At 31.5% G+C, this 23497-nt stretch overlaps 1 protein-coding gene across 2 annotated transcripts in view; it reads left to right on the forward strand.

Moving 5' to 3' along the window:
• The window catches only part of LOC144847406 (brefeldin A-inhibited guanine nucleotide-exchange protein 3-like), a 29691-nt gene that overhangs the window by 2671 nt on the left and 3523 nt on the right, over positions 1–23497 (forward strand). For both annotated transcript variants that reach the window (XM_078703745.1, XM_078703746.1), the window contains 20 exons: positions 786–914; positions 4692–4734; positions 6089–6164; positions 6359–6478; positions 6944–7247; positions 7553–7677; positions 7927–8765; positions 9141–9337; positions 9736–9901; positions 10295–10411; positions 10873–11088; positions 11676–11904; positions 12154–12462; positions 13079–13370; positions 13906–14085; positions 14486–14765; positions 16776–17222; positions 20553–20841; positions 21428–21656; positions 22999–23126. In XM_078703745.1, coding sequence (XP_078559871.1) covers positions 786–914; positions 4692–4734; positions 6089–6164; positions 6359–6478; positions 6944–7247; positions 7553–7677; positions 7927–8765; positions 9141–9337; positions 9736–9901; positions 10295–10411; positions 10873–11088; positions 11676–11904; positions 12154–12462; positions 13079–13370; positions 13906–14085; positions 14486–14765; positions 16776–17222; positions 20553–20841; positions 21428–21656; positions 22999–23126 — 4715 coding nt within the window. The remainder of the gene's footprint in view (positions 1–785; positions 915–4691; positions 4735–6088; positions 6165–6358; positions 6479–6943; positions 7248–7552; positions 7678–7926; positions 8766–9140; positions 9338–9735; positions 9902–10294; positions 10412–10872; positions 11089–11675; positions 11905–12153; positions 12463–13078; positions 13371–13905; positions 14086–14485; positions 14766–16775; positions 17223–20552; positions 20842–21427; positions 21657–22998; positions 23127–23497) is intronic.

Genomic DNA, 23497 nt, shown 5'->3' on the forward strand with positions numbered 1-23497 from the left:
GTAATTTATATTAATACAGTGTTATCATATTTTGAAATCAACCTTTGACCTTATAGGTCATGCCATTATGTTATCAGTAACTAAGGTAGACCTGTAAACATTTGTAGAACTGGTGTATTTAGTACTGTATTTACATTGTAATCAGTGTTTGCTGTAGTTTACTTGTAACTATCAGTTTGTATCAAGTACTATACCTTGCTGTATGTCTGCCGTTTTGAAATAATTTAAGTAAGATATGTTACATGTAGCTGTATTAGCACTCATAACTTTATAGAATTTGTTTCATTAGAACATTGTTTATCAGACAATGTTTAAAATCCTACAATAATCATAATGATCTTTCTACTGAGTGATAATGTGGGGCATGAATTCAATTAAAGACTTATTTAAGGTTTTAAAATTTACAAAATGTGACCAGTGTTTTCCTGCAATTATACATTTGCCTTTGTTTAAATATTACTATCATATCATTGTAATTGATAAAATAATTCTTTGTACTGAGTGTATTTTTTGTTATAACCATAAACAATGAATATTTGATTAGCATACATTCCATTATATAAGACTTATTTAAGATTTTAAAATTTTTTAAACGTTTTATTGCAATTATACATTTGCCATCTTTACTTAAATATTACTATATTACTTTTGTAATTGATATTAATGATAAATAAAAGATGAATTAGATGTCTTTATTTTGAAACCATATTGTTTCTTTAAAAGTCCTTGTGACCATATGCTTTCCTTTATAAAGTAAAAAAACTATTTGATGTCTTGTTTTTCAGCTGTGTACAAACACATTCAAAAGCACACCACAAATGAGCGTAAGGACCGCTGTGAAAGTTACGCTGACCCAGACACTAAGTCATGTCTGTCAGTTCCTACAAGATCGTCACAACTCTAAAGTTAAAATGGTATGTATTGAATTTCACTATTGATTTGGGTAATCCATGTTCACTACAATAAAGGGGTTTGGTAATAGTAACAGGTAAAAAATGTCTGTGTATAGCAGCATATTTATCTTACTGTAAGTAAGATATTAAAGGGTGCACTATAACATAATACAAGTCAGATATAGCTTTTGTCAAAAACATGTATTATCACCTTCCCCCGAATATTACAACTTTTGCAATCAATATAATATATTATATTTTCTTGTAAAAACAACTTTATTTTCATGGACAATGTTATTTGTAATAAGCAAATACAATAGGTTATGGTTTAGTAATCTTTGTAAAGCTCATGTACACTATCAAACTTTTTGATGTGACAAAAAAAAATGTGATGTGCCCATATATGGACATGATATATATATCACTACCATATTTGGTCATATCACTACCATATTTGGGCACATCACACTCTTTTTGTCAAACTAGTTTGATAGTGTAGACAGAGCTAATGCCTACTCATCTGTATTCAATGACTATTGATTTTTACTTGGTTCAATTACTCTACATGCATTTCAAAGGTATACTTAATGTTGTTATAACTAAATACTGGCAAGTGTTCAGTTTCCACTTGAAAAAGCACTTGTTCAAATCTACATTTTTTACTTATATTATATTATAGATTTTTAAAATTCAATTCATCAGTATATGATAAATACATACAATATAATTTTTTTTTAATTCATATATTGACTCAATATTTCACATTGCTATAATCATACAAATATGTCACATTGCTTTGGTGCAAATTTTGAAAGAATACATGATACTCTAACATTAGTGGTAATGGTATGTTTGAATAAATGTCTAAAGCTCTGTCTACATTATCAAACTTTATATAACGAAAACATGTGATGTGCCCATATATGGACATGATGATGTCATATCACTACCATATTTAGGCACATCACACTATTTTGTTTAACTAGTTTGATAGTGTAGACAAAGCTTTACGGCAAGAATTGGTGAATGTAAAATACAAATCAATATAATGTTGAATGCAACCTGGATCACACTTGACTAAGTACCATATGTCTCCACGCTTCATTGCACTCAGATCCACGTGGCTTTAGCATAGTAAATAGAATAAATAATATATAATTTGGTGAAGATTTCAATATAATTAAGGAAGATGAGGAGAATACGTTTAATATTAGGAGCATCTAAATAATTCATTTTTAATTTTATGATTTTAGATTTATTTGTATATTAATTTTATCTTTCATTATACATATTGTAGTACCATTCTAAGTACAGAGGACATATAACTTACAATACATTTAACATACCAAAATACAAATAAAGAAACAAAAACACATCCCTCTTTTAACTAAACCTTTCATAATTTTGAATTGTAAACTTTCTATTAAAAAAAATAGGTAGTGTATTCATTATAACATTAGTAAAGAATAATATTGGAAAAACATTTTTTTTTTTTTTTTATAAACTTATTTTACATGGATGACATTTTCATTAAAATAATGTTCTTACAAACAGTGATAAGTTACAAAAGTTACAAACATTTTGTTGTTTTTTTTAGGTTATAGAAAGACATACAAGTACAATTACATTTTTAATACAATTTTTAAAACAATTTTAATACAAATACCTTATTGCATACAAGTCTTGTTGTTATACAGTTGTTAATTTATTTTGGAAAGTTCAGGTGTTTTTTTTTCAGTGTATATTTATCAACATGAAGAGATTTGAGTCTATATATTTATGTTAATAATTATGAAGATTGATTATGTTTAAACTGTCATCTAGTAGTAAAAGTAACATGGAATAGGATTTCTAAATTTTTTTTTCGGCTAGCTATTCTACCAGTACATGGTAGTTTAGTCTAAATTAGCGTGTATAGTAAATTATTGGATTTCGTTTGTATTGTTTCACACGTTTACTAAATCAAACCTCGGGATCTCCATTCAACAATCACAATCAAAACAAAGCTATTAATAAATTGTATTGATTTCTGTTGAAAAAAATCACAAAAGCGTCTAGTAATTAAACCATGGATTATGGCAGCATTACTCTCTCTCTTTATTATATTTGACATAAAGTGATAATTAACCAACTATTTGTGCAATTTTTTATTATAAATTATAGCTCTGAGTTTTGAATTCAGTTGTTAAAAGGGAATTTGAAAGCCAGTGTTGTGAAGCCAACAGCTGCTGCGTATATTACTCGTTAAAGTAATACGCTTTTGCATTTAATTATAGTGAACACCCCATAATCCCATTGTAGTTCAAATGGATGCCTGATTTTATGTTTTTATAGTAAATGCATTTTCCTATTAGTAAGCACATGCTATGATATTAGACAGATTTAATAAAACTGAACCATTGAGAATATAGTTTTTCTAGGCAAATTTTTTGTAGTAAAAGAAAGTGCTTTTATATATTAAATTAAACTATACTTTAATAGAAAAACAATGAAGACTATGCTTTATATCTATCTATAAAATATTTTAACCTAATATTTATTGTTTATTTTAACTTCTGTATACATTTGTTATTACTTGTTTTAGCATCAGGAAAAAGTTTTTTTTCTTCAAAAAGTGACAATAAAGGTATCAAGTGTGTATTGAATGGTGGATGATCAAATGACTCAAATAAATTGCAACTGTTTTTTTTAACTTTTTAAAGATAGCATTATGGCCACCTACAGTACACAGATCAGAACACAGTTCAGTTTCATCAGGATTTTAAGCTCTGTCTACACTATCAAACTAGTTTGACAAAAAAGTGTGATGTGCCCAAATATTGTAGTGATGCTTATGTTTAAATATGGTAGCGATATGACATCATCATGTCCATATATGGGCACATCACATTTTTGTCAAACTAGTTTGATAGTGTAGACAGAGCTTAATAATAATATTCTATATGAAAGACAAGTTAAGGGAATAGGTTTTCCTCTGTTACCCTCAATGATAATTATTCCTCTCTTTACCTCTCTATGGAACATTAATAGAATATGTGTAAAGAACTGTGACAGAATCAATAACTACTTGTACCTGGCTAGACAGTCACATCACTTAGATAAAATCTACTTGTTAATTATTTATGTTATTGGTACAGTACTGATCTAATAGATTCATACCGTTAATGATTCATGAATGACATTTCAAAACAGTTATTCATGGTATTTTGTTTCAAAGGAGAAATACATGCATAAATATATAAATATATGATTGTATCAATTGCTATAATTATATCAACTGCTATAATTATTACGGAGTGGAGTTGTGGTTTGGTGGTTATGATGCTTGGCTACCAATCGAAGGGTCTTGGGTTCAAGTCCTGTCATAAGTCAGGATTATTTATAATGATGACAATTTCCAACTCCACTCCCAAAGACTTGTAATAAGACTTTGTTTATGTAGAGCATCTTGTGTATATTGTTTGTCTTGGGAACGGTATTTCCACCTTTAAAAAGAATAGTGAATGAATTTGCTTATGGTTATCCTTGGTAATTTGCCTAAATATATAAAAACAAAATAAAGCAATGCATCTTGCTGTATAAAGACAATGTATACTATCAGTAATATTTATTTCAGATTCATTTTTTTGGTACAGTACAACTGTATCATCTTCAGTGAGGAGGGAAAGTATTATGCTACCCTATTTATCAATATGAGCATTATTTAAACCAAGGCTGGGGTGAGCGGGGGAGGGATATAAAAAACACATACTGTACACATTACAACATTTTTTACACATTAATAACTTGTCTTTACAGAAGGAAGATATTGCAGATGTGATGGCTGAGTTCAGTAGTAAAGGTAAAAATTATTTTAATTCTATAAATAATGTTTAGAATACATTTAAAAAACAAGCAAAAAGAAACTATATTACCTCTTTGACTTTTAACAACTTTTTTTTGGCTTTACTAAGGTTTTTTTTGGTTGCAATTTGACACTGCACATTCCAAAATGTTTATCACAATTTTTTTTTTCTAATATTTGCTATAAAGAAAGAAAGAAATTTTGTAATTCTAAATCATTTAATTGAAAATTGAAAAACAATAACAATAAATAAATGGTAATAATAATTCCCACCAATAATTTTCACAATAGTAATATTCATATTATGAAATAATTTAATGGCTTTCACAAAAAATATCTACAGTATATAAATATAATATAAATCCTCAAAAAGGTATATACTGTTGATTATCTAAACATTTGGCATTATATCGTCTATCAATTTATGTTGTTTTAGTGTGTGTATATGAATATGTTTATGTAGTATAAGTTGTAGGCAAATTTATATGTTTTTATTTGTTGCAATGTTTTTCCCCAATCAACTGGATTCTTTTCTTTTTCATACTTTATTAATCTGTTTCCTTCGAAAACCCAAATTGCACCCCTTCACGCAAACCTCTGCTTCCAATAATGTAAGTACAAACAACACATTTTAAAATAAATTTATGTTAACTTAATTTTGTGTGTGTGTGTCTTTGTAGCATGTGTATTTAACATTGTAGTAATATTGCATAAAGTTTGTCAACATAGGGCATGTTCAGGCTTAATAATTTACCTGTGTAAGATGCTGACTTACTCGGGTAAGATGGTGACTTACTCGGGTAAGATGCTGACTTACCTAAGTAAGATGCTGACTTACCCCGGTAAGATAGTGACTTACCTAGGTAAGATGGTGACCTACCCAGGTAAGATGGTGACCTACCCGGGTAAGTCTCTCTTACCAGGATAGGATGCTGACTTACCCAGGTAAGATGGTGACCTACCTGGGTAAGATGGTGATCTACCCACCAGAATTAGCGATAATTGGTCCATGAAGCTAACTTATACCTGGGTAAGGCCACAGTTGTAATGTGCTCAATGTAGTTTATTTTGGCATGTATGTGATGTAATATGTTTTGTAGTATTATCACAAATAGCATGTTGTTTATTATAACTTCCACCTCTGTAATGTTAATTCAGTGTGTGTATAGTTTTTTATTTTTTTGTTGCAAAATTATCAGCCTAATCAAGAATAATTTTTTATGTTATCAGAATATTAAAAATCAACTTGTGAGACAGGTGAAATGCATGTTTAGATACATATCAATTTGTCGTATTTTATTTAGTATATTTATTTATTTTAATATTTTATCATTTTCAGATGATGATCTAGGTCCAACAGCTTCTCTTTGTCAGGATATGAACAAAGTACTTGAATTTCTTTGCGAGAAAATATCTGACAATCAAAAGTAAGTATTATACTATATTGCCTGGTACTCCACAAGGTTGTGCCATAAAGGCCTTTATTATTTATTTCATATTTATTTAGCCCAACACAGGGAAAAAATATTATATAAAAAACATCAAAAATTGTACAATAGACTAAGAATAAAAAACAATGTTAGGCTTTAATCTCAACTGTAATGTTTAATTTTTTTTTTAGACTGAACAACAACCAACAAAAGCAGCCAGTATTAACAATGTTATTAGAAGCCATATTATCAATGTTAAGCAACTCCAGTCAAGAGCTAGGCAACAATAGCAACTTTATTAAGATTGTCTGGTGAGTTGCAAATCAAGTGATATGTGGTATTTATTTACTAATAGAACTTTTTATTATTTTTTTTTATTATTTATATTAAACTCAACTGTGGTGTCCAATAAAGATGGTTGTCTTCCAAATTCTGAATTCAAATCTTGTGCATGCCGTGGATTATAAGAATGCAGCTCTTTTTCCTTGAAAAAATCGAATAATTTACTGGACTGAATTGCGCAACAGTGGAGGTGACACATACAACAACCTTCTCCTTAGGGTCCCATCATGTCATACAGCTGCCATGCAACAGCGATCATTCACCTGTCTACATCAACATATGTAAATGACAAACAAAATAAAAAAGATGTTGTCTTAATGCTGACATAGATAGTACTGAATACAGTATATGTGAGATATATGTCCAGATAATAATAATATGCTTGTGGTCTGATTACAATATCAGTATTTATTATTTGTGTACCTCTCTTGCAGGCAAAAGCTATGTCCAACACTAATTGCCATACTTGGTATACCAAAAGATGACAAAGATCTAGTGTCATTGTCACAAGAGACAGATGCCACTTCCGTCCCAGATCAAGGACGTGGTTCTAGCTACTCAACGACGTGTACATCAGTAACTTCCTCCAGTCGTGTGATCTACAGCATCGCTGCTGAGCTGGTGAGATTGGTTGGCACAGTGGAGTCTTTAAGACCAGTATTAGGGTCATTGTTCCATAGGATCTTGTTGTATCCACCGCCACTACAGAGGAATGAAGCCATTAAGGTTATTAAAGAGGTAGGATTTAACTTCCAAATCTTGAGTTCCAGTTGTTTATAAGATGAGGGTGGCCATTATTTTAAACTATGCAAGTTAGGCAAAATGTCCTAATATTGATAGTTGTATTTTGTTAGGTCTAAAGAACACATTTCACAAAAAAAACAATTTTTCTTGTAATCTGATTTTAACTTTTATTTCCCATTAAAGCTCAGTAAGCATAAAACATTAATAATCTGTATTCATAAATTATTATATGCTTAGGGAATAAAATAATGGATTGACTTCAATATGACCATGAAATAATGAAATAATTTGTTTTTCAGATGCTGTCGAATCCTCAAAGGGTACTTGACATGGCAGGTCCTCCTCTGCATGACGTCAAAGGAAGCAAGTCCAGTCTGAATGATGGAACCAGAGAACGAAATCCAGATTTAGATTTACTAAAATTGTAAATACTTTATGAACTTTTTATGGCTGATAACTATTGGTATCACATCATTTCATTCTATTTAAATGGGTCATTCTTCCCTAGATATTCTAGTATTTCTTTATTTCAATACTATGAAGGAATTAGATAATTTCAATGTTGAAGAATATAATTTTGTTTCTGGGTGGTCAATAATTAATAAAAGTTTATATTTGATATCATATTTAAAATATATTTATCATCTGTATGTAATGTTGCCCTTTTTCACAGGTTACTAGATGGAATTGCTGACTCCAGTAATTGCAAAGACAGTGCTGTGTGTCATTCTGGGGTTGTCTGCGTTCTAGGATTCCTCACATCACTTGAAGAAATCACTCAAGGAAAGCATTTATCAAAGTATCAAGTTGAAGAGATCAACAAGATGAAGGAGATAGTCATTGAAAGAGCGCCATCTACGGAACCAACTCCAAAGGTTGTTGAGGTTGTCCGAAAGATTGAGGTGATCAAAGAGGATGAACCGACCAGTAATGACTACATGTGTGTCGAGATGGCAGGACAGAAGATTGATAAGCCAGGCAAACCTAGTGACACATGGCTGGTTGTTGAAGGTGATGAACAAAAAGAGGAAGATAAAGACAGTCACCCATCTGAAGACAATCCAGAAGAGAAAGATGGTGAGGATGATGGTGAACAACCGGTAGAAAAGGTAATACTAGAAGAAAGTAAAGTGAACTCTGACCTACCAGATGGGGTCATTGAAAGTCAAGTCATAGAATCAGAAGAAGTTATTGAAAGCGTTTACCTTGAGGATGAAAACACGGAAAAAGAAAAATCAAACGATGTAGAGGAAGAATTGGCGGCTCTGACCAATGATGATGGAGTTGATGAAGATGTTGAAGATGAACCAAAGCTGACGGAACTTAATGAAAGGCAGCTGAAGAGAAGACAAGAAATGGAAAGATTGGCAGAGAAAAATGAAGAAGATGAAAGGAATGGTGCAAGGCAGTACTTGGAAGCTTTGATTCAGTTGCTTCCGTCAATCATTCCAGAGGGAGATCCCAAGTATGTTGATGAGATGCTGCTGGAGTTCGCCTCTAAATTTGTTGGAAGTAAGAATTTTGGTTTTTCACTTACTGTTAATTTGTTCCAACTAAACAGAGTAGAATTTAATTGATTAAATTTAATTGCAGCTGTCTCTGTCTATTGACAATAGCGACTGTTCATTTCTTGATCTGCGACTATAATATGCCTAAAAAAAAAGTAAAAAAGTAATTCATGCTTATGAATTTATGTTATGCTCCATAGCTGCATAGTTTTGTGGTGTGTCGTAAAAACAGAAGGTCACTAATAAAAGAATAAGTGTGAGAATAACAAATGTACTGTCATATAATAATGATGGACTGTTGAGAGATATAAGTGTTTACTATGATCATTAGAATTTTACTGCAGCAAGAATGATAAAATAAAACCTTATTTTCATGTAGATTATACTATGAAGCGGCAACAGACAACACAAGAGAAGGGCAGTAATAATTCCTCTCCAACCAAAAGACTTAACCTCACTCCAGTCATCAATGCTGATGGTATATATGTAGCAACATACTATGCCTTACTCCTCAATCTCAAGTTGTTAAGAAGTGGGCATTATGGGAATGAAGAGGCACAGATACCTATGACTAAGGTAAGATAGATGAACCAATTTACAACTGCTTCTGATTTACATGCCATGCATGACAACATTACCCATAATGCAAAGTACAACAGATTATAGTCACAATCAGCATGAACCAACATAAACTAAAGCTTGGGTACCTGACGTACTCGCAACACGAGTTTACCAAACTCAAGTAACAGTTTGGGTGATCCCCCTTGAAGTCAATGCAAGTTTGCATAATGTAATGCGTCACGATTGGTCAAATTACTTCTGGTGCGCTAATGTCCCTGTGTTGCATCCAAGTTGATGACAGATTCCATGTAGCTACAGAAATAGCGTTGCTTGAGCTCACTTCCAGCACGTCTGCTCTTGAGCATTTAAACATCACATTAAAGCTGACATCCATCAATTGTTATATTTTTTAGCAACAATTTGTAAACAAAGTTCATGACAGTGGAATATTGATCTACCTGTCATCAACGTGGCTAGGAGAACTGTACAACCAACTGCTGCAGAAGAATGTGCTGGGCCTAGCAGGGTACAAGCCAGAATCAGTGCAATGTAATAAGGCTCTTATCACACTGCTCACAGGTAAGCTTAAACTTACAATCTTCTCTTGCGTTACTTAAGCAAGGTTCTCTTGCCTTACAGTTTAGATAGACATATTATTTGATAGCTTGAAGGGTGGAAACAAGTTGCATGCGAGTATAAGCAAGTTGCATGACCTAGCTGGTACAAAATTCAATTTAATTTCTCTCTTCAATTTCTCTGTGTTATGCCTGATTTAAAATGTTGTAATTATACTTGTATTAGTATTGTCATGTAATTAGGGCTGTGATTTTGATATCAAATAAAATGTAAAGAAATCAATTGTTCGGGAGGTTGAAAAGGTCTTTTTCATGATTAATAACAAATTATATTTAATTTATACCTCATGCCTTAGTTAATAATGTCTTCATCAACATTCATGTTTTCATCTTACAGAAATAGATGGATTAGTGAGCCGTGAAATTGGTGGTCAAATGATGCATGATGCAACATCACCAAGTAAAGTTGTGTTACAGATTGTGTCGAATGGCACCGATCAAGCCTCGGAAGCAGGTGAGTCAGAATAAGTGGACTGGGTGTGATTTAGTATTTGTTTGTAGGTTGATAATGTGGGGTGTCTGTGATGGTACAGTAGTAATTTATAAATAATACCATGATTTTTGTCTGGTATTAAAATAAATGTTATGGTTAATAAAAAAAAACATCATAGTATGATAAATTTCATCCTTTGATGAATTCATTAGAAAATGTGTTTTTAGTTTTAAAAATCGTGTGAACACAAGTAGTATTTCTTTGATCATGGCCATTAATCACCACGTTCTTAATGTGTCAAGAATGCACATAATAATGGAATGCCTTGTTGCATTGACTTTATATTTAAATTTTTTTGTTTTTGTACTATGAGTTCTTAGATTAAGATTTTTTTTTCTTTTGCTATGGATATATTATGTAATTATGGTATTACGAAAAAGATGAATGAATGAATATGCACAAATCACTCACCTTTCTTGTAGGTATGAAGTTTACCCGTGGCGTTCTTGTGACAATGTGGGACCAGATCTTGACAGTTCTCGCCGCTCCTCTCTCAATGCGTGGCATTAAAGGCATCGGCAGCATAGCGTTTCTACTCGGTACAGATGGCGCTAAAGAACAGAACTCGCGTGATCGGGATTCAATCTGTATGAGTTTGGATGCTCTTCGTAAAGCAGCTGGACTCAGTTGTCTTTTAGGTACAGACATATTTCACCTATTCTTGTTATTAACAAATACATTCACAGGTTTATTTGTAAGGAGTGAGTGCAGAATCTGTTTGGGCTTTAGCCTATTCTCACTCCTGTTTTCATTGGTGACCGAATAAATATTATTAATATTATTATTATTTTAAATATATCAGCTTGTTATACTATTATTAACATTCAGAACCAAGCACCTGAGTATTGATGTACTCCTCATAAAACAGCCTGTAGTGCATTAAAATGTTCCAAGTTATTATTAGCATCTTTAACTGCTTATTTATATTATTACTAACACAGTGTACGCGAATAAATAAATAAATTAATTAATGTTTTCAGAAGGAAAGACAGCCATTTTTAAATGTATCCAGTAACTATAATTCATACAGAGTGAAAACTTAATTGCTAGTACAACCTTCGAGACGAGTAGGGGGTTACCCTGGTGTACTAGTATACACACAGCCACTGTCACAACTCATCATATATATACACTGGGCCCTCTGGGAGAACAGTCTTAGACTGAAAAGGCTACCCAGTATAAAGAATAAATAAATAAATAATTCTCAATTTTTTTGTTTTTCTAGGACTCCAAGATCGATGTGCCGCAGTATTCGCCCATCTTGCCAATGCCTCATGCGTCAGTGAGGAAGTCTCTCAACCAATGGGAGAGCAAGGCAAGAAGGGGTCACGTAAGAGCGCAAGCAAAGGTGGTGTTAGGTTACATGCAGCTCATGTTATGAACATGGATGCTCTGTTGTCAATGGGATTGGAGATGGGAAGCCATGCTGCCCCCTGTTGGAAACATGTGTTTAGGTATGTACATGTGTTTAGGTATGTACATGTGTTTAGGTATGTACATGTGATTAGGTATGTACATGTGTTTAGGTATGTACATGTGTTTAGGTATGTACATGTGATTAGGTATGTACATGTGTTTAGGTATTAACAATTTTTCTAAAAAATGAAAAACTGATTAAGTTTGTAATTCACAATAAAACATCAGCAATCAATTTTTTTTATTAAATGATATAACTTTAATAATTTTTTTTTTTTTTGTATTAGATGTTGTGCTTACGTAGCACAGTTAGAGCATTCTCACTTCAGCCGTAATAGTGGTCACCAACCCTCATTGAGTTTACCCAAGATGCCAGACCACCAAGATCATCACGACACCTATGATGACGATGATCTGATGACACCGTACTCCCAGATGTCGGTTCCTGCTCCGATGGCAGCTACTGTCAACGTTCAAGACATCATCCAACAGAACAGTCAAGAGTCTGGTTTTGAGATGAACTCTGCAAGAGGAGGAATACTAAGTGTCGCTAACGCTGCTAAGGCTGTGTACGCACTGTCTTCAGATGTGGACAGGTGAGACTTGTCGTTATCATCATTATTGTGCATTATCTTCATTATTATCATCATTAGCATCATCATCATCATCATCATCATCATCATCATCATCATTATCATCATCGTTATCATCATCATCATGCATCAGTATCATTATCTTCATTTAGTGTGCAGAACCTTTTTTAAGTTTAGGGCTCATACATGTTACTGTTCTTATAGCTGTCTTCTTCTCAAGACACATGGCTGTCATTGACGGATATTTAGTATCAGTTGACTTCACTGCTGGTGTGCTCGAGATCTACGTTTATACCATGCTATCACTTTTATATTAATTTTTGATTTGAGATGTCATTTTGAATCATGAATTTAGGATATTCATGTGATGTCCTTTATTGCTATAATGTCTATTATGTGCAACTTATATTAATACTTTTAGTTGACTCAATTTATAGTCAATGTTTCAGGTTGTAGTGCCAGTTGTCTTGTTGTCTACTTGCTGTTGGATACAATATAAAATTTAAACTATTGGAGGCAAAAAAAAAAGAAGAATCAAGAATATTATAGTACTAATTATTGTTGAAAAGAAACTTTAAAAAAACCACCTATTTATTATTTTCGATCTTTCTGTTTGTAGACTTTTTGAAGAAGCAGCCGGAAACCTGAACCTAAAGGCTTTACTTGGATTTTTGAGAGAACTACGAGCTACGTCACAGCTGCAGTTGTTCAGCAGCGTAGCCAGAGATGACGAGTTTTCAATCATAAGTCCAACGTCGCCGAGCAAGTCACTACAGACTACGTGTTATTCTAGTACGTCGCTACATCTATTCAAGATGGCTGATGTTATGCTACGCTGCAGCAGGAGTAGAAGTCGGCCATTGCTGCATATCATGCAGGCTTGGAATATAGTAGCGCCACATTTTGTAGAGGTAGTTATTATTAAATTTTTAATAAACTTATTTGTTCAGCAAAATTCAGGATATGTGCCTTTAATAATTTTTTTTTCGGAATTGGCACAATACAAATGTTTATCATTAAATTACCTTTTATTTTTGTAATAATAATGTTTACATACAGCATGACAAAGACCTTACAAAAAGATTCATAGATTTATGAATTAATATCATTACTTTTAATGTCTTCATACTTAAAAGCTCTGTCTACACTATCAAACTAGTTTGACAAAAAAAGTGTGATGTGCCAAAATATGACATCATTGTGTCCATATTTGGGCAAATCACATTTTCTTGTCACGTAAAGTTTGACAGAGCTTAATCTAAATCATTGTCCAAATATCAGCATTTTTATCATTTACACCATTATCAGTGCCTATAGCACTTCTATCAAAATCATCATATTTCATAGGCATTGAGGAATACATTACATTTCTGTGAATGTGTCTGAGAATTCTAAATATTTGTTTAATTTGTCAATATTTCTGATTTAATGTTTATTGTGTTTCAGGTGGCTTGTCATAAGGATCGTCATGTTTCCAAGAAAGCTATTGCATCTATCCATGACGTACTTACAGAACTATTGACTGACAAATCTGAATTGCATCATTTTAACTTCAACGAGTCGTTGTTCAAACCGTTTGAGAGCCTTTTGCGTCTTGAACTTTGCGATGAAGATGTTCAGGACCAGGTATGATTGTTAGGAGCTTTCCTCTCGAGGCGATCTAGGACATGCGTCTATTATTGTCGCCTGGAGAATATTCCAACTTCCCTGCTTGCACACATGACCTAAATTGATCCTACATAGGTTATTAATGATAATAAATACCATATTTATGTAGCGCCCTTTTCGTGGAAGAATCATGTTCAAAGGTGCTTTACATAATAGATAAAAATTACAAAATGGATGCTTCTCATTTACACCAAGGAAAAATTCTAAAAAAAAAAAAAAAATTTCTATCAAGGAATATAAAACATGGTAGACTACAGATATAAAAATAAAAATCACGCACGAAAAAAAAAAAACGCCAAAATTGTAACAATATCTGAACAAATCTGTACAAATTACATTACATATCTACTTTCTACAGGTTGTAACATCGATATGTGAAATAGTAGAAGAATCATACACGAATATCAAATCAGGATGGCGTCCTCTATTTGGAACGTTGCGTGCCGTTCGTGTTCATCGACAGAAATTTGAAAACATGGACGATACCGGTTATGGTGACTCAAGCGAAAGGACAGAACACCCAACAGCTCCTGTGTTTGACGTTTTTGAGGCTTTCTTGAACACGGAGAATGTTGCTGTGTTCTCAAACGCTGCTATTGACTGTATATTATGTCTTTTGAAGTTTGTCAAAGGCCCAGGTATGTCAAAAGTCAAAAACATATTTATACCATAATTTTTAGTTGAGTTAGTAGTTGTCTCAATTTCATGAAGGCCTGTTTAAAAAAAAATTTAATTAAGAAATCATGAATGCAATCATATTGTAATGTAATTTCATCGATTATTAATTAGTTAATAATTATTATGTGACATTAAAATGGGATATTCAACAACAATCATTTTAAAAATTATTCAGGGGGACAATATATCTTTAAAGCATGAACTATATAGTAATTTATGTACTTTCATGTTTTGTGTTCTTCTTTTATTTGCATGCATATTATTTTAATGTTTGTTTCTACACCTTTCCAAATACACTTTAGGAAATATAATGTATTTTGTTGTCAAACCTGAGCCTATTTTAGATGAGTTTGTTTTAGTGAATTCAGGTAACATAAAGTGTGTCTGCAAGGTGATGGGTACTTAAGTCTACACTTAATTGGTAATTTGATGGTTTACTAATAAGTATGCTGTATAATTGTTTAACTACTGCAAAGTAGCTTTGCATCAGTTTAATCAGATGGTTAGCCATACCCTGACTTTAAGTGTACTCATTGCATTGAGAACATTTTGTGACAAAATTTATTCATTCATAATTAATTCTTGGGGGTGGGGGGTGTCGTGGGGAGGTGGGTCGAACCCATGACCCCAGATCACCAGTCAGACACATTCATACTTCTGAGCTTGCGCTGATGGTTACTTTATGCTTAACGTTTTTGTAATTTATAAAGGGTTTGTGAATTGAGTTATTTTACTAATTACACAGCTAGCTAAAAGTTTAAATATGTTATCCATTTCTTAGTCACTTCTACCTATTGCATATGGATGAGTGGGCAACATAAATGCAGCAGAATAAAAATAACTAAATAAGACTGCCATAAGATAGAAATGGAAAAAACAAAATTTTTTGAATTTTCAATTTCTTGAACAACATGTTATACTAATGTTTTACTATAGTCTAAATTTGATTTGAACAAAACAAGTTAACGAAGATAAATCTCCTTAAAATCCTGAAATCTAATCCAATTCTTCAACAATGTTAACAAAAAACTCATTTTTGTTTGTGTTGTCTGTTTGAAATGAACTTTTGACTTTCATTATTGTGTTGTGTTAATACAATTTACTATTCATTACACAAAGTTTTGGATTTTAGTTGCCAATTTGTGACAGTATGCAAGCACTAAAATGAGTGAAATATTGTCATTTAGTTTAGCGCGCTTAACAGTGTAATCCACACCTTAAGCTCCGGCTTACTTAAACATATATAATAGCAGTTTCAATAACAATACATAACCTGTGTAACATTTATATTGCTTTAACAACATATTCTAGAAAAGTAACATACTGTAGTAAAAAAGTTACACACTCTGGAAAAGTCAATGCACATTATAAATGGCTAACTAAAGCTCAGTCTACACTATCAAACTTTATGTGACAAAAAAGTGTGATATGCCCAAATATGGTAGTGATATGCCCACAAATGGTAGTGACATATTACATCATCATGTTCATATATGGGCATATCACATTTTTTGTCACATAAAGTTTGATAGTGTAGACAGAGCTTAACAGGTTGTAATCATCATGGGGTTTTGAATTCCCATTGCGCAATCTAGCCTGTGTCAACATGTTCATGCTGACGATAATTATGTAATTAATATTGTACATTTTTTATCATTTAATGTTTACAGTTTGTTCGCTCTGCAATTTTATGATACAATATTGATCAATTCTAAAATTACAGATAGTGATTGTTGAAGTATGCCTTTTTTTTATATTTGAAGTGAAGTGAAATTAACACATTCATTTTCTGCTCAATGTTTTTTTTTATTTACATATAATTTGTGAATACTAATGGCATATATATATATTTTTTTATATTTTGCACTACATTATGATAAAATTGTGAACAATATATATTTTAAATAGTTGAATAAACTTTTTTTTTTTATGAAATAATTAAATTTAATATTGTATACAATCTTTTACAGTTGAACCAGATACAAATTGCGCTTACAGTGTCGGCACGACTCTTCAGGCCGTTGATCTATGCCTACCAGCATTAGACTATCTTCACAGATGCCATAAGATCCTTAGTTCTATCTACAACATGCCAACGGCACCGTCATTCCGAGGCTCACAGTCCATTAAAATGAGTACTAAGGGATTAAGCCCGCCCTCGGAGTCTCCGATCCAGGAGCTTGGATCCAGCGAGACGTTTGTTGTTCTTGATTCTAAGATCGTGTATTCACCAGAAGAAATGGAACTTCTCAAACCAGTCTGTATCGAGGACATCGATGATGAAAGCGGGATCATTCGTGTCTGGTTCCTTCTTCTGGAAGGTTTAACTGGCTCTGTGACAACTTGTCCAAGACATTATCAGCCGCAAACTTTAGAGCTGCTCTTTGAGGTTCTCAGATCAGTGAATCAAACACCAGGTAAATATTTTGTTCTTCCAAATTTCATTTCATCCTTTTTATTTTTAGAAGCAGTACACCATAAAAAACCAAACAACATAATATCAAAAAAGAAAATGACTATATTGAAAAAAAAAAACAGATAATAATCTTATCATTTATCATAAATATACTGTACAGGTAACTAGTTGATGTAGGGGCAATAGAAACATTGATCCAGACTTGCAGTGAGCATGCCCATTAACAATATTATTATAGTTACATTTAAACCAAGTATAAATTGTTAAAGATGTGTTGTCCCTTGAAACACAAAAAATGAAGGTCAAAATATTCTAAATTTAAATTGGGTAATATCAAAGTAATATTAAAGTTATTCACTTTAAGTCGAAAATTCGAGCCAAAAACGACAAGTTTACGTAATTAATAGGTAAATTAATTTGATTACATTTCGTCTGGAAAATCGTCTCGAGCGAAAGTAAACAAAGATTTCAAACCACGGGTATGCATTATGCATGATGCTAATTAGGATTGTTTACAACTCGTCACGGTTGAGAAGGTGTTTTCACACAGAGATCGCGAGGAAGTTTTATGATTATGCATACAAGCGCGTTGCATTATGAGATATGTTTTGTTTTTAACTGTTCTGGTATATATCTTTTAAATTAGGCCTATGTATGATTTTATTTTCTGTATATATGTTATAACTTTTCTTTATTTTTAAACCTTGTAACTGGACCATTTTGAAAAGCAATACTACGTTAATGAAAATGCATATCCAGTCAAAAGAAAGAATAAATAAATAAAATAAAAATTAGTGGTAGCGCCACCACTGATCATCATGCTACCATTAAAATAATATTTATACACCTGAAACCAACATGCCTTTCAAAACTACTTGTTTGTTTCCGTTCACCTGTTTCAAAACTCTCGCTTTGATCATTACCGATAAATTGCTTTTGAAATGTGAAAGGTCAGAGCAAACAAACAAGCTACTCAAAAAACAAATATAAAACATTTGATAATAATTAAAAGAAAATAAACATGAAGGTTATTTAATCCGTTTACAAATAACTTATTTGTTTGAATCACTTCACATTAAAATTATTTAGGAATAACATTAGTTGAAAGGGCATCAAACATACATACTTTGAACTTTTTTTTAAATTTCATATGCATCCAACAGCGAGTAACTCGGCAATTACAGGATGGATAAACTATTTAATACTTTATCGTGCTTATAAACTAAGTCTCATTTGAGGCTTAGGGAGTGGAGTTAAAAGAGTTGTGAGTTACAACCCTGGCACTAGGTCAGGATTGAACTCAGGACCTTGGGATTGGAAGGCAAGCACATTAACCACCAAGCTACAGCTCCACTACATTTTGCTATTTTAGTTTTATAACAGATAGTCACCAATTACGTAGCTATATTTAATTCTAGAATTAGATGTTTCCTTAAGTTCATTAATTATTTTTCAATGCAATTGGAATATTTTTTATTTATTGGAATTAAAGATGTATTAATAAACTTTGAATAGGTTATTTTGCAGTTTCTAAAAAGTTAATCACTTCTATAGAAAAAAATAATTTCCCTTCTAAAAATAAAATATGAATGATGAATTTTCGGACAGACAATTTTACTATTTTTTTAATTACATAAACAACATTTTTTTTTTCAATCCAATTTTTTGTCAAAGTGAATAAATAAAAAAAAATTTAAAAACATAGTGTCTCCATGAAAACATTTTTTTTTACAAAAAAAAGTTCATGAAAAGTTTAGTTTATATAAAAAGCTAATTCTTCAGAATAAATAATGGATTTAAATTGTCTTATGATATCCATAGGCATTTATCACCATTTCACCTCTCTTCTGTCATTTTGTCACTTCAGAATAAATTTAAATTGATGATAACTTGCATATAATATCATCATTCTCCTCTCTTCTGTCATTTTGACACTTTGTGACGTTAGTTCTGTCATTGAGGTTTAATATCATGTACAAATTAAAATTGACTATAATAATAGCTTAAGGTTTAACATTAATGTACATAATTAAAATGATTGTGTTCAATATGTTGGGATATTTGTGTGTGAATTAAACATTACAAATCTGTTAAAGAGATTAAGATTTCCCCCACCCCCCATAATTATAGTCTACGGTTAGATTTGAGTTGTATTTTATTTTAATAGTTGTCTTTTGGTTTCAAAGCCTATTCATCAAAAAATAAGTTTTTTATTTTTTCAAAAAGTGTATACATGAATAAAAATTAACATTTGTACAGATTGTTCCTTTTACTGATTGAATAGAAAATGTATGCTTACACTGTGTCAGAGACGATAACATTCATTAATAACATTATAGTTATACACTAATTAATTAATATTAAACATTGTTTGGCAATAACAGTATGTTTTATAACATTACTCTAAGTTTTTAACAAACATAAACATATTTCAATATCAGTTTTTCATCAAAGATGATCACAGAAAACAATATGTCAATATGTCTGAGTGCAATGTCACTTTAGACATTTAAAAAAAAAAGCTGAAGTAAATGTTGCTGGGAGATCACATTTGAAATATTTATAAATGTATTTTGTAAGTGTTAGTTAATCCGTCACATGTCAATGAGTTTTACAAGCAAGCTGGCGATTTTACAAATTAACTTGTTTTTCAGGTGTGTAGTATCAGGTTAATGTTTGCTGTCATTTTGTACAAGAATTATAGCTTATTGAAATATATCTTTCCAAGATATTTGAAAAAACAAACACACAATGCGTGGATTTTCTGCTGTGATTTAATGTTCAAAAGCCTTCAACATGGTCTCAGTATAAATTATAAGTCAATGTCATTTATTTCTCAAATCAAAAATTATATTATAAATGATAGCTCTATGACATTGAGAGGTGGAAGAAAAATATTTTAATATGAATTATAATGAATTTTAAATAATTGGTTGTTTATATCTTAATGAGATCGTTTGTGGTTTTGCATTATAATAATAATAGTTTCTTTCCAGGGGCTATTATGTATAATATATTGTGCTCCGCCAACAGAGCAAACAGAATTTCTATGTTTTTTCTTAAACAAATGACAATAAATGATACTTGACTTGATAATGTTTTTTAGTCTGTATAATAAAATTGTTAAATTTTATATATCAATGTTTTTCTCCGTGAAATTTTATATTAATGTTTATATTTTCGTAATCAACTCGCAATTCAATTTTTTTTGCCAAAGAGTATGAAAATAAAAGCCATAATAATCATAGTAAACGATCTATATTATAATATACAAAGTTTAGTTAATATTTCTGAGGTGTACTAAATTATGTTTGTTTTCATTTCATTTCAGGTCCACAATTTGCAGTTTACTCAATCTCCCATTTACTCCTACCAATGCTACAATCGTGGGTACGACGTGGACGACAGGCGCCCTCGTTTTGGGACACCAGCATCGCAAACTTCAAACATGCTTGTGGTTTGACGACTGATTTGATAGTTGATTTGATTTCGTATTTTGTTAAGAATAACAGCTGTTTGGATGGAGTCTACCTGATGATAAAGCAGCTTGTAGATCTGCTGGTGGAGTGTATTGGACAAACCACAGAGGCAGTGTCAAGGCTTGGCTGTTCATGTATCAGGTAACACATCCCAATAAACTTGTCCATAAATAGAATACAGTTTAAGAGCGTGACAACCCATTAAATATGTTTATTATCAGGAGAATTAAACACATTTACTATTATGTGATTAACATAGTGGAAAAGGTTTGAAAGTGCACAAATATTGAATTCCAAAATCGCTGGAACACATGTTTTTTTATTTATTAATGAACCTCAAGGTTACTGTTGAATAAAAATAAATTTGTAGTGTTTTTTTTTAAACCCATGGTTTGCTATGTGGACATTTTTTAACCATAGCATGTATGATTTCTAAGCATATGGTTTACTTTTCTAAAGCTCTGCCTTCACTATCAAACTAGTTTGACAAAAAAAGCCCAAATATGGTAGTGATATGACATCATCGTGTCCATATGGGTACATCACAATTTTTCGTCACATAAATTGTGATTGATAGTGTAGACAGAGGTAATACACCATACCAACCAAAGTATTCAAATTGTATTAAAACTAATTAATTGAACTTTTTTTAAAAACAAATACAAATCACCATTTAACATCTGCATGTGGTATTTATTGAGTTACTAAATTATTATTTTAATTGCAGGCACATGTTGTTAAGTGCCGGTCCTATTTTGACCCACGAAATGTGGACGTTTGCCTGTAAGGGAATGCAGCAAGCGGTAGAGACGAGTCTACATAGTCTAAAGCGCTTGATGGCGTGCTTCCATCCAGGCTCGGATGATTTCATGGGTGATGTTGGACAAGTTAAAGTAGCAGCCAGGCGTGATATTAAACCAATGGACTATTTTAGGCTGCAACACTTAGCTCAACAGGTAATTCTATACACTCTTATCTGTGTTCCGAGTCAATGTACGGTATTTAAATATGGTTACATTAGTAGATTAAATTTATCTTATAAAAGTTTTGTCCAGGCCCATCCCCATATTGACATTTTTAATTCCTTAATCTGTTTCGTCGTAGTTTCTGAGTTGTTGTAATTTGTTTTCTGTTTCTGTTTCATGCTGTAAGTGGTGGATTTGTTTCTGCTGTTGGTTTTTTATTTAAAAAAATAAAATATAATAAAAATAACTATGATGTCTATATATATTTATTTTGCCTCAAAGATCTGTCTACTGTTTCTGTTGTTATATTTCCCAGCTACTGGTATCCACAGTGTATTTGTGTTTTCTGAATAATTTAGATTTATATAATAAATTATGATTTGTTAGTGTTGTCTTACAATTATATAATAATTTTCTAATTGTAATAATACCTAATCCACAGTATATTTGTGTTTTCTCAATAATTTTGATTTATATAATAAAATATGGTTTGTTATCTAATAATTATAATCATTTTCTAATTTTAATAATACTTGATGTTAAGATTCTATTGGTTTATTGACCTCCATTGACCTATTGCTTTTGGGAATGACTGAGAAATATAGGTTAGGAGTTGTAACATGAAGATGCTAATTCTGTCCTAATCCTACCTGTCCCGTTAAAAGATCATGATACAGAAAATCGTGTTAAGGTTTTCAAATTCTGAATTTACAACTTTTTCCAATTCATTTGTATGTTTAAATTTACTTAGATTAGAAAATTTTTTTGTGACTAAAATAACATATGTGTGCTAAATCAACAGCTTCTGTCCACTATCAAATAAAAACTTGATGTAGATAGATTTATTGATAGAAAAAAAGACATTTAGTATTTTAGTAATCTGAATTTGAGAAATTGGAATTCATCGGTCAGTCACATTTTAAAAACTTGGAAAGTTGTCAGTACGATTTAACAGGAATTTATGTTCTTGAAAGGATTGACAACTAATAAGAATCTTAAGGTAGTTTTTGTACAAGTTCCCTCTGCCAGAGTTAAAAGTGTTTAACAATCCATGTCATTGGTCATTGTGCTGGACTTAATATATGAAAATATTATCAAATGAGATGGTTTTTTGGAATTTTATTATCCTAGTGTGTTTTTTCCAGAGGGTAGTAGTTACAATTTTACCATTTTAATACCAAAACCCTGAATAAAAATCATATAATCACTTTGTAATGGTAATCTTTATTAATTACTTGTAGGTACATACTTAATGTGCTCAAACGAAAATATTATACTTAGTATCTATTGCAATTAATTTTACTATATGTTTATATTTAATGTATTATTCCAGGTATTTCTCCTTGAATGTCAACGAAGTCCAAACTTTGACGTAAACGAGGAATCAAGTCGGTCGTTCATCTTTATCTTGTATCCTCCGGAGGTTGACACGACAATGAAACTGGACCTTATCCATACAAGGTAAGAATTCATCTTTGGTTGTTTTACATGAGTATCTTTAATTGATTATTGAATAAATTCACTGGCGATTGTGTTCTATATACATATTTAAACCATTATTATTATACTATAATTAACTATAATCCAAAGACAAATTACTGAAAAAAACGACAATGCTGTGGGTATCAATGGCTGGATCTCAATGGTATAATTAACAATAAGCCCAAAAGGCTAATAAAAAGTGAAAAAGCCAAAAAGAAATATCAAAGCTTTTGGATAACACTATTCTTTCATTAAAGCTATTTTTCCCCTTCCTTGTTATACTGTATTTGTAGTATGTAAGTAACTTTATTTATTTTTTAAAAGTACTGAAAATGTTTTTCAAAATTAAC

This window comes from Antedon bifida, chromosome 7 (assembly GCF_963402885.1).
Source record: "Antedon bifida chromosome 7, ecAntBifi1.1, whole genome shotgun sequence".
Classification (NCBI taxonomy): Eukaryota; Metazoa; Echinodermata; class Crinoidea; order Comatulida; family Antedonidae; genus Antedon; species Antedon bifida.